The sequence below is a fragment of the Brachyhypopomus gauderio genome, unplaced genomic scaffold (genome assembly GCF_052324685.1).
Source record: "Brachyhypopomus gauderio isolate BG-103 unplaced genomic scaffold, BGAUD_0.2 sc164, whole genome shotgun sequence".
Lineage (NCBI taxonomy): Eukaryota > Metazoa > Chordata > Actinopteri > Gymnotiformes > Hypopomidae > Brachyhypopomus > Brachyhypopomus gauderio.
Window position 1 is genome coordinate 60,404 of NW_027506985.1, and position 12,861 is coordinate 73,264.

General features: G+C 42.8%; 1 protein-coding gene across 5 annotated transcripts; it reads left to right on the plus strand.

Annotated features, from left to right (window-relative positions):
- LOC143501232 (uncharacterized) lies at nt 1-10,022 on the plus strand. Of its 5 annotated transcripts, none has more exons than XM_076994815.1 (18): nt 1-769; nt 1,394-1,480; nt 1,870-1,981; nt 2,932-3,118; nt 3,471-3,608; nt 3,699-3,788; nt 3,877-4,020; nt 4,151-4,234; nt 4,778-4,846; nt 5,047-5,243; nt 5,409-5,504; nt 5,651-5,810; nt 7,504-7,611; nt 7,712-7,808; nt 8,087-8,317; nt 8,646-8,718; nt 8,884-9,014; nt 9,110-9,773. In XM_076994815.1, the coding sequence occupies exons 2-18, from the start codon at nt 1,399-1,401 to the stop codon at nt 9,289-9,291; spliced, it is 2,181 nt and encodes a 726-aa protein (XP_076850930.1). In that variant the 5' UTR covers nt 1-769; nt 1,394-1,398; the 3' UTR covers nt 9,292-9,773. The 5 variants fall into 5 exon arrangements, with proteins under 5 accessions (XP_076850930.1, XP_076850928.1, XP_076850929.1 ...); XM_076994814.1 differs by adding an exon at nt 9,823-10,022 and having other exon boundaries at nt 4-769; nt 3,471-3,788; nt 9,110-9,231; XM_076994817.1 differs by adding an exon at nt 9,823-10,022 and having other exon boundaries at nt 6-769; nt 3,471-3,788; nt 8,884-8,973; nt 9,110-9,231.
- Nucleotides 10,023-12,861: the final 2,839 nt, after the last annotated feature.

The window sequence follows — 12,861 nt, forward strand, 5'->3', positions numbered from 1 at the left end:
TCTTAGTGGGCGGGCTTAACTGTATGATAATTTCCGCCTGCTGTGGCGACGCTAGCTGTCGTTAGCGTACCACCACTAGCTAGTTCCGATTCATTCCTTTGACGTCCTCGTGCGCGTTGTTTACATATTCCGCTTCCGAGGAACACGGAGCTGTGAACCTTATTTTGTTGGAACCTTATTTTTGTTAAGAAGTTATCTAGTACAGATATTACTGTTTATTGCGTGTCTAAAGCTGTACTGTCGTCTCAGTTTTTTTCTTTATTGCAGTTAATTAGGAGAGGAAACATTTTTTTTTCGGGGGGATGGGAGCGGGCCCAGGTTTAATGGTCACGGTTCGCTACTGATATACGGTCTGTGGTATGAACCCTTTGGGTACAAGCCAGGCTGCATCAGGTTATTGTAGCAGCCTGGCTGATTTGGTGTTTTAGTTAAAAAAATAGGAAATTGTCATATCACGTGCTACTCAACTTTGGAATGTTTGGTTTAGAATGTTTGGTTGGGAAGGTGGAATGTTTGGATTCAGTTTCGATGCTGAAAAGCTGAGAAATTGTCGCATGACATTTGGCTCTGAGAATTATCAAACCTACAATCTGAGAATCCTATCAATCCTACAATCCTTACAAATCTTCCCAGATCTTTCTATTTTTTTTAGATCTTTCTATCTTTCTATTCTTTCAAATTTTTCATCCAGGAGATTTTTTTTTACCCCAGGAGAAGTGACCAGCCAAGGCAGGAACAGAAGAACAGGAGAACTTCATAGACACACCAGGTGAGAAAAATATATTTTCATATACTGTACATAATTTTATACTTCTATGTAAGACAGTATATTTAGTTCTTATGAGTATGGATTTCCATAGGCTTGTTCATAATTATTAAAAATTAAATATACACATTTATGTAGTAGGTTTCTAAGGTTCAGAAAAATAACATGTATATTTATTCTGCTGATGACTGTCAAGCTCTTTATTTCATGTGTACAGGATAATATAATTAATGGAGCATGGGTTATTTCTTTGATTTCTTTGACTCAGCACAATTTTCATAAATCCCACCATGTTAACATTGTCCATGTGGCCATGGAAAAAGCAAATAAAAATAAACATTTTTAAAAAGAAACAGATTTCTAACATGACAAATTCTTAAGCATTCTCCCCACATTCTGATGACATCACATGGCACCATAGCCCTTCTTATAATCACTTGTTCATTGGGAAACACTTACAAGGCATTTGAGCCTCACTGTGAGGCGTGCTGGGTTTCACTTTACCTGCTGTGGGATTTTCAGGTGTGCCCTACAACCCCCAAGAGACAGTGATCCACAGACAATATAGCAATATCTGTCTACTGCACTGTTATTCGTATAGTACATAATCTTTTTCTTAATGTTCAGTCAACATGACAGCAGATGCCCTTCGGAGACCAGTTGGAGACCAGTTGATCCTGGAAGAGGATGAGAATTATCTCCCATCTGAACAAGGTACATTAGCTGTCGCATACTACCTGTTACAGTTTAGGACCCCGGATAAAACTTTAATATATGTTACTGAAATGGTATACTTTAATATCCACCATTGATAAAGTCTACAAGCTACAACAGTTCCATCATTTAATAACTAAATTATAATGTTGACATAATAACTTAATAATATATAATAATAATAATAATAATAATATATAATAATAATATTAACAACACATGTCCAGTTGGGACTCTTGTATGTTCGTCCAAGCTATAGCTACACTTTATAACATAGAATCAATCTCCATGCATTATGGACTTAACTATTTGAATTTGTGGGATTTTACTTGATTTGAAAATATCATACTGATTGTGGGTATATTCATCTTATCCGTATTCCTCCTCAGAGGTCCATGAGTATGCCAGAGAAATTGGCATTGACCCTGATGGGGAGCCAGAGCTGCTGTGGCTGGCCAGAGAGGGGATTGTAGCCCCACTACCTCCTGATTGGAAACCCTGGTAGGACAAACTCATTCTCATACAGTCACCCAGTTTTCTTATCCTTACACACAGAGCAGTGAGCGTTGGTGTGAGCGTTGGTTCCTTTTAGTAAAATCCAAGCATACTCTAATGTGCCCTTAATTGAGGAATGGCTTCCATTCCAAGAACTCTACGTATCATTCATGCTGTCTCATTCATTCAGGCTCTTGATTACCTGACGTACCAAGGCCCTTTGTCCCCTGTAACTCAGTTATAATTTTAAGTACCATTTATAGAAGTAGGATGCATCAGGACTTTATTGTGAGTGTCATAATGTCACACGGACTCTCTGGAAGCTTGCAAGAAGTGGGCATTGAATCACTTATGACCTAGGTGATTAGATGAGCAAATTAGAAAGCCCAACTTTTTTTTAAAGACCTTGGAACTGCAAGTCTGGAGAAGACTGAATATTTTGACTGGGAAGTAAGACTGGGCAAGAGAAAATATAACAGACAGAGGAGGATTTTTGAAGTTGGAGAGTATGATGTGACATGAAAGATCAGACACAATTTAACATATTAAATCATTTTTGGATTCTGTATTCAAATGGTTTGGGGGGAAGTATGTTATAACCTTATTGTCAGGTGTAACAGTGGTGTCTTTATATGAGTCAGTACCTTCATACATAAAACACATAAAGACAAGATCCAGGGGATATTTAATGTTAGTTGTCCCCGAAACTAACAATTGCAAAGTATAAAATTAATATTTCATCACTCTATGCAGCAGATTTGCTTGTAGACTTGGCCTTCTGGCACTATTAATCTGAGCAATGAGACCCAGAGCACCACTCAGTGTTTCAGATGTTGACATATTGACACCTTTGTGGACAGTCCTGTGCTGGAGAACCTAGGCTTGTCTACATGTCATGTGTTTTTATGTGTGTGTTTATCTATGTGATGAGCTTGTCTCTCTTTCCTACTCTCCAGTCAGGATGTGACTGGAGAAGTATACTATTTCAACTTCTCCACGGGCCAGTCCACCTGGGACCACCCCTGTGATGAGCACTACCGCCAACTAGTGGCCCAGGAGCGGGAGTGTGCTCAGCCATGCCACGGCCATGCCATGGATGAAGAGGAGGAGGATGAAGAGCCGAAGAAGGCGTCTGTCCATGAGGTGAAAACACCTGCTAGAATATAATGCTCTGATTTTTAGCTCACTGTCACCTTTGTAGTCTTTACACTGCAGTTGTTCACACATTATGTTCCCAGCTTTTATACACATTTATACAGCGCCACTAACATCACTGTGTGTGCTCACGTGATCTTGGTGTTACTGTAGCACCTTGCTCTACCTGTCACACACACACACACACACACACACACACGCACACACACACACACACACACACACACACACACACACACACACACACACACACACACACACAGATCTTGTGAATGTCTGTACATGCATGTTTATGCATGTGTGTTTGCATGTGTTGGTGTGTTTGTCTGTGTATGAGCAGGACAGTGAACTCAGGGTGGCAGAGGAGACTGAGCTGGACGTGGACGAAGAAAAGAAAAAGAGAGAGAAGGAGTGTGTGTGTGTGTGTGAGTGTATGTGTGGTGAGTTGTCTGGTCTGTTGCAGGAGGTGAGGGAGGAGGTGCAGAGGGAGCACAGCAGGAAGCTGGAGCAGCTGTCGCAGGAGTACCAGGAGCAGCTCTTCACCCTCAGACATGAGCACCTGGAGGAGGTGCAGAGGGAGCACAGCAGGAAGCTGGAGCAGGTGTCGCAGGAGCACCAGGAGCAGCTCTTCACCCTCAGACAAAAGCACCTGGAGGAGGTGTGGCAGGGAGAATTCATTTACTCACAGCTCAGTGATCACCTGAGAGACCGAGCCAATGTGTGTTCATCACACGGTGTGTGTGCAGGAGAGCGTGGAGAGGGAGCGCTTGTTGAGGGCTCAACTGGAGGAGAGGGAGAGGATGCAGGCTTCGCACACGTCCCAGCTGGATCAGCTCAGACTACAGCTCGACTCTCAGCTCCAACACACCCACAAAATACACATGCAGAAAGTAAGATCCCACACCCATACGATACTCACGTGCAAAAACGCCTCTTCTGCCGTACCCAGTCGGGTGTTTATGTGTATAAAGACGGTGAGAGTTGTTTGTATTTGTTTGTTTTTCTTGTGTGTGTGTTTAGGCGTTAGAAGTGCAGAAGATGATTGAGCAACTGGACATGAAAACCAAAGAGCTCAAAACTCAGGAACTGCTACTCCAAACTCAGGTACTTTACCTGCGTTATTTGAGTGTGTGTGTGTGTGTGGGTGTGCTACTCCAAACTGAGATACTTTACCTGCTTTATTTGAGTGTGTGTGTGTGTGTGTGTGTGGGTGTGCTACTCCAAACTTAGATACTTTACCTGCTTTATTTGAGTGTGTGTGTGTGTGTGTGTGTGTGTGTGGGTGTGCAACACCAAGCTCAGGTACTTTACCTGCTTTATTTGAGTGTGTGGGTGTGTGTGCGCTACTCCAAACTCAGGTACTTTAGCTACTTTGAGTGTGTATGTGCAACTGGTACACTGAGCTCCATTGTATTAGGTGCCCGTATAGCTGTAGTTATAAGTTACTAATCATTCGTCAGTCAGTTCTTTGTGCTGAGAAGTTAACTGACTCAATGACCTGTTTTGAAGAAAAAAAATGAATAGGTCATGTCTGGAGTGTGTGTGTGCGTGTGCATGTGCGTGCATGCATGTGTGTGAATCTTCAGTCCAGTCACTCAGCTGCCTGATAAAATGATCTGTGTGTGTGTTTGTACTGTTGGTCTGTAGGCTGCAGATTTGAAGAAGAGGAGACAACAGCTGAGTGAGGAAGGAGATGAAGTTGAGAAGGGGATAGAGGTGAGTGTGTGTGACCAGGTGTGTGTGTGTGTGTGTGTGTGTGTGTTTCATTGTGAACTGTTATGCTAGGTTGTGTGTGTCCCCCAGGTGTGTGTGTGTGTGTGTGTGTGTGTGTGTGTGTGTGTGTGTGTGTGTGTGTGTGTGTGTGTGTGTGTCATTGTGAACTGTTATGTTAGGTTGTGTGTTTGTGTGTCCCCCAGGCTCTCTCACGTGTCCTGAGAGAACGGGACAGTCTGCGTGCAGAGCTGGACCAATTAAGAGATGAGAGGAGGAGAGAAAGGGAGGAGCTGGATAAAGAGAGAGAGGGAAGGAGGAGGGAGAGGGAGGAGAGCAAGAGGATGATGGAGGAGAGAGAAAAACTTCAGGCTAGATGTGATGAACTCCACAGAAGGCTCAGGTAATACACACACAACACACACACACACACACACACACACACACACACACACACACACACACACACACACACACACACACACATACACACACATTAGCTTTGACCAAGTCAGTACTGGTCTCTGGTGACACAAATGCAAGGTACACAGAGTGTGTACATGTACAGATCTGTGTTGGTGTGGAGGGCTCCCTCCAAGTGGAGGAAATGGAACCTCCTCTCTCCCCTGTGCCCACCTCCCACAACCTCCCGCAGCATAGACAAGTATGTGGGTGTGGGTGGGTGTGGGTGGGGAGGGAGGCTGTCCGATTGTATGTATTTATCATATGTTTATATACTCGTTTGTAATCTCCTCTCTCTCTCTCTCTCTCTCTCTCTCTCTCTCTCTCTCTCTCTCTCTCTCTCTCTAGCTTGCAGGAGTATATTTCAGGTGAAGGTGTCCAGCAGAGAGCAAGACAGTTCTTGGAGAAACAGACCAGCTGTCTGAGAGTGAGACAGGCGGCACTAAGGACGGCCCACCCCAGCCCGCAGAGGTCCGCTGCAGGAGGCTCTGCTCAGCCTCTCTGCCAGGTCCGTCAAGTCTAGTCAGTTTTATTTATAAAGCGCTTTTTACAAAACATGGTGTCACAAGCGCTTGGGTCCAGATCCCTATTGAACAAGACAGGGGCAAGTGTGGCAGAGACAAACTCCCTATGCGGATTAGGAAGAAACCTTGGGAGGACCAAGACCCCAAAGGGAAGCCATGCTCAATTGGCCCAGCAACTTTAAGTTCATATTTATAGTCCTGTGTCTATCTGAGCAGTCACAGTCTCTCCAATATGGATGCTGGGCCTCAGGTAGGATGCTGGCCGTATTGGCACATGCATCCACGGCATCAGCACATCCACTGGCAACCCAGAGCATCTTCTAGCTCCTTTATGGAATTGTCTTTGTAGAAACATGTAGTCAAGATACAGAATGCAGGTTAATATGTAAAATCAAATTAAACTTCCATATATATAGCACACGTGCCAGTGACTTAGCATGTGGCTCCAGCAGGCTTATCCCTAGCAGCATAACTAAAGGGAGGGGCCTGGAGGTGACCACAGGCATGAGGGTACTGAGACATTACTCTGCCTTCGGCTGTAATCTTGTAGTTTTCGGATCTGAGCACAATCCTGTGCTTTGAGAGAGCAGCAGGTGAGATGATTATGGTATGCAGTGAGTTCACTCGGATATTGTGGAGGACTATTTAATGCTTTATAGGCCAACAGAAGAATTTTAAAATCAGTTTGATATTTAAGCAGGAGCCAGTGCAATGCTGAGAGAGTAGGACTAATGTGATGCACTTCTCAAGGCCTAGTTAGGACTCTGGCTCTTGGATTCAAGTTGGAATGCAGCAAGTTGGACTTTCTTTAGGGACTGTTTAGAGCATCCAATTAAAAGTAGTCCAATCTTGATGAGATTGTGGACCAGTTTCTCTGCGTCTGATACCGAACGTACATGTCTCAGCTTGGCAATATTACATGAAGGTGCAAAGGCAGCATTAGTGACATTGCATATGTGTGTGTCAAATGAAAGATCCTAATCACTAGTGACGCCTAAACTTTTAGCAGGAAATTCAGGTGTTACTGAAAAGCCATCTAGTGTAATAAGAAGATCAGACCCATTGCTTCTAGCACCCTTGGATCCAAGAAGTAACACCTCAGTCTTATTAGAATTTAGAAGAAGAGAATTAGACGCCATCCAGTTCTTTATTTCTTGGATGCAGTTCTCAGTTTTGGTAGTAGTGTTGACATCATCCAAATTAGAATATATATATATATATATATATATATATATATATATATATATATATATATATATATATATATATATATATATATATAACTGAGTCAGTTATATATATATATATATATATATATATATATATATAACAGAGTATCATCTGCATAGCAATGGAAGCTAATACCATGCCTACAAATGCTTGCTAGCCTATATAATGAGAATAACATGGGACCCAATACAGATCCTTATGAGCATTCATTATTTTCAAGTACAAATTTGTAACGATCGGTCAGGTAGGATTTGAACCAGGAGAGTGATTGACCTTTTATCTGAGAATATTAAGAGATCGTTAACTACTTTAGACGGTTTCAGTGCCGTGGTGGGTCTAAGCACGTTAGGTCTTGCAGTGCCTACAGCCATGTAGCCAGGTCAGATGGGAGAGAGTAGGAAGCATGAGTATAGCTCCTCTTAGATGTTCTGCTCCCCTGTGCTGTAGGAGGTGAGTGAGCTGGAGAAGCTGAGGGAGAGGGTCCAGAAGGGCCACGCGATCCTGAGAAAGAAGGAGGAGAGACTCGGCCAGCTGGAGACGTCACTGGCAGAGGAGGTAACACACACATACACACACACGTATGCCTGCACCCACACACTTACGTACAAACCCACATTAATACCTACCTGGGCTTTACAATGTTTTACTGTCTCAGCTGTCATGTGATGAAGGCGAGCGGCTCGTGGGAGATCGGAGAGTCTCTGATGTCACAGAGTCAGAGACGAGCGGTGTGTGTGGCCAAGAGGAGACGAGTGAGACACACACTCCATGTGCATGCACAACACACACACACGGGCAGACATTTTGAGAAGGCACTAATTTTGGTTTTCACAAAGTTTACTACCACAGTTTTTTTTTTATGGTGGCAAGGAAGCAAACTGTGAAAACTAAAAATATGCCCATAACTGTAAACAGCTCTAGAGTCCACTCTGGTCTTGTTGGTTCATAGTTATCTGATGTTTTTATTTCTCTAGCAGTAATACACCCAAACTCTGGTCTTCCTCTCTGCTACTCCCACTCTCTGTTTCAGCACATGCAAGGCCAGTGAAAGTGCAGCAGTTAGCAGAGTCCCTGCAGCAGATCTCTGGCCAGCTGAACACAGTGCTGGGTGAACTGGAATCTTTCACTGGGAGGAGCGTCCAGCCCCTCCCTCAGCCACCTCCGTCCTCCTCCTTCCCTCCTGCCCCGTCCTGGGCATGGACACCAAGCCCCGCCTCCTCTTCAGTGGCTCAGAACAGCTTCTTACACTCCACCATTAATGGTCAGTGTTGGGAACGTTACTTTAAAAAAGTAATTAGTTATAGTTACTCACTACTTGTTCAAAAAAGTAACTGAGTTAGTAACTGAATTACTCTATAATAAAAGTAACTCGTTACCAGGGAAAGTAACTATTTGCATTACAGTTAAAAAAAAGTTATATGCCAATGAATAAGGATTTTTTGAAAAAGCAGTTTTCACATTGATTTTCTGTGCTAGGATAATGCCGATCTTTTCCAGTGTAAGGGTGGTGCAGTGTAGAGACCTGCTGTGTCAAATTGGCTTCAGAAATCTAAACCGCACTACCTGTATTAAGACTGCTCTGATTTTAGGAGTTTCCATGGATACCAGTGCCCGCTATCCCATGAGGGCTACCAGAGCATATAGTGGATACACTCCAGCAAGGTGACTACACACACTTGCACACCTGTGCAGGCTCGGTCACAATCTCTCACTCTCACTCTCGCTCACAGGATCAGTGCTGCTGTTGATTTTGAAAGGAAAATTGATGAACTCATACAGTGCTTTTCCATTATGTGTGTGCGTGTGTGTGTGTATGTGTGTGTGTAGTCTCTCCTCTGAGCTAGATGGCCAGAGGCTGCAGAGACTGATCGACGACAACAAAAGGTGGCTGGAATCACGACGCAAAGACCCAAATGTGTATCCTTTCACAATCTCTCTCCCCCTCAGCTTATACACATGTACGTATCACACACAAACCAGTACGGGAACAGAATGCATCATATTTTCACACACACTCTCTTGCACCCTTGTGTTCTCCTGAACCTCTGCCCAGGCCTCTCTTCACACGCTACCCAGCTGCCCCGCACACCAATGGGCTGGTCCAGCTCAGCCTGGACAAGAAGAATCAGATCAAGGTCTACCATTACTGAAGAGGCACAACCCACTGATGTCCATGTATGTCCAGTGCAAACAAATCAATGGATAGACAGAATACAAACATGCCTATGGACATAAGAGAACACACATGAAATTGTCAAGAGACTTCTGTATAGTGTTATATAGAATGTATAACACTAATGAGATTAAGCACAGTCGTGTGCATCTACAGTGTACAGATACAGTGTTTAAAGTGTAGTATTCAACACATCTGTCCCCTTTAATCCCTTCATACCTTTGTATGTGTTGATGCCATTAAACAACTGCTGTACAAGTTCATATCCACAACAGAAAAGCCTCATAAATCCTGATGACAGGATTATCTTGATCTAGATATTATAGTCCCTAATCTTAGTCTGAAGATGAGGATCACCAACAGAGGTTGTGTAAGCCATATGAAGGTTACAGCTTCCTAGGAGTGTTGTGCTTCACAAAACAACGTGTTTACAGATGTGACACTTGGGGACCAGACAGTGCTTAGCCTGTAAATCCTTTTCATGTAGATATGAAATTTTGCATTTATTTTTGTAAAACGAATAAATCTGTGGTGTTTTACATCAGTGTGGCTTGTGATGTTTGATGGTGTGTGTTTCACTTCTGTGCTTACAGTAAGATCAGGAATAGACCTTCTGTTCAGCAATAGCACTTCTACTGCACACCGATTCTGCAGCACATGCCCCACCGTGGATTCTTCTCAGCTCCACCACGAGTGCAGTCAGAAGAAAGCAGAACAATGACTTGCAGCAGAGAAAAAAACTGCCGTTTTTGCACATCACAGAAAAGTGAATAAAGTTTAATCTGATTCTAGACCTGCTGTAATTGTTATTTTACCGATCTACAGGACATCCTGACACACACCCACTTGCGCTACTGAGAAAACATACAAATGCTTTATTCAGTAATCTCAACCATCAGTTATTAAAAACACAACTTTTTTTTTTTTTTTTTTACATCTGTGCAAATTAGATTCCACCATGTTCACTATCACAGAAGGACTAGTAAAGTGTCCTGGTGAACTAGAGTATTCACTCCTCAGTCAAACCCAAGAGGCCCCAAACCAACATGGAAGGGAGCAGATTGACTAACACACGACTCGGGCCACGTAGGAAAAGAAACAACAAGTACAAAATGCATTGACGTTTGCATGGCAGGTTTGATTTTTCCTACGATTTTTCCTTCCCTCTAAAGAGGAGTCACCAACTGCATGAAGGGTCAATCACACCTGGTATTAACAATACATTTGGTGATTAGTGTGTTCACCAAATACAACTGTAAGCAGGGCCACAAAACCCACCTCCAACATGTGTTCTGTGAATGCCTGATTGACTAGATCTAAAACGTTATCACTGTGAGCCTGCTTGAGCAGATCTGCACCACTCTTGGGTAAAGGAGATGCCTGTGGTTCGAACATTATTAGAAGACCATACCATAAACTCTGCAATCTAGGTCTGTCCCCCTCACTGTGCTCATGGATCAAAGACTTTCTCACTAACAGACCACAAGTGGTGAGACTAGGGGACCACACATCATCTCAAATCATTTTAAACACTGGTACACCGCAGGGCTGTGTGCTCAGTCCAGACCTCTTCACACTTTTTATGATTGCAGCCCCATCCATGTCTTCAACACATTTGTGAAATATGTGATAGACAGTAGTGATAGACTGCATCTCTAACAACAATGAAGCTCAGTACAGAGAGGAGATTCAGCACCTGGCACGGTGGTGCTCAGACAACAACCTAGCTCTGAACACCACCAAAACTAAAGAGATCATCAGAGACTATCGCACAGTTAAAAGAACTGCACATGCCCCTCTACTCATAGATGGAGATGAAGTGGAACGTGTGCACAGCATCAAATACCTCAGACTCCACATCACAGCTGATCTCACCTGGACTCTAAATACCAGTGGGGAACCGTCAGGGCCCTCTACGCCCTCTCAGAGGGCCTAAAAATATTCTTAAAACATAAATATATATAATATAATTTATCCAGTTTTATTTTATCTACTTACAGTTTGACAATCGACATCTAAACAATTACAAAAATATAAGCAAATAAATTATTCACCCGTGTCTATTCAATCTGTGTTGGAAGGTGAGGGGTTAAGTGGAAGCCTGTGAGTCTGTGTCTCCCCCTATCAGCACTGTGATGCCCGCTGTTCGTTTACAGAGGGCCTGGCAGTTATAATTCAGCGCAATACCAGTTTCAAATGACAGTAAAATTGACCAATCATATCTTCCATCTTAGTGGGCGGGCTTAACTGTATGATAATTTCCTGTATGATAATTATGTATGTATGATATGTATGTATGATATGTATGTATGGTATCATATGTATCATATGTATGTATGGTATATCATATGTATGTATGGTATGTATGATAATTAACTGTATGATAATTTCTCCCACAGAAATCATGGAGGTGTCTGAAATTTGCACGTCCACTGTGAAAGACATGATCTAAAACAAATCCGGAAATCACAATGTATGATTTTAAAATAATTTATTTGTGTGTTACTGCTGCAAATAAGTATTTGAACACCTGTGAAAATCAATGGTAATATTTGGTACAGTAGCCTTTGTTATTACAGAGGTCAAATGTTTCCTGCAGTTTTTCACCAGGTGTGCACACACTGCAGCAGGGATTTTGGCCCATTCCTCCACACAGATCTTCTCCAGATCAGCCAGGTTTCTGGGCTGTCACTGAGAAACACGGAGTTTGAGTTTCCTCCAAAGATTTTCTATAAGGTTTAGGTCTGGAGACTGGCTAGGCCACTCCAGAACCTTCATATGCTTCTTACAGAGCCACTCCTTGGTTGTCTTGGCTGTGTGCTTTGGGTCATTGTCATGTTGAAAGACCCATTCACGACCCATCTTCAATGCTTTTACTGAGGGAAGGAGGTTGTTCCCCCAAATCTCGCAAAACATGGCCCCAGTTATCCTCTCCTTAATACAGTGCAGTTGTCCTGTCCCATGTGCACAAAAACACCCCCAAAGCATGATGCTTCCACCCCCATGATTCACAGTAGGAATGGTGTTTTTGGGATGGTATTCATCATTCTTCGTCCTCCAAACATGGCGAGTGGAATTAAGACCAAAAAGTTCTATTTAGGTCTCATCTGACCACAGAACTTTCTCCCATGACTTCTCTGGATCATTCAAATGGTCATGGACAAACTTAAGACAGGCCTGGACATGTCTTTGGACAGCTCGTTGGTCTTAGTCATGTTATTAGAGTCTTACTGATTGGGGTGGACAGGTGTCTTTATGCAGCTAACGACCTCAAACAGGTGCCTCTAATTTAGAATAACTAATTTGGTTGGAGGTGGATCTTTTAGAGGTGAACTAACAGGTCATTGAGGGCCAGAATGTTTGATGATTGGCAGGTGTTCAAACACTAACAGCTGTAATACACAAATAAATTATTTTAAAAATCATACATTGTGATTTCCGGATTTGTTTTAGATCATATCTTTCACAGTGGACGTGCACCTAAGATGAACATTTCAGACCCATCCGTGATTTCTGTGGGAGAACTTTCAAAGTCACAGTTCAAATACTTATTTTCCTCACTGTAAATGGTGTCGCCCTTTAATAGGTATTTAAGATACAGGCATCATGCTAAAAATTTGAGGAAAAATGGA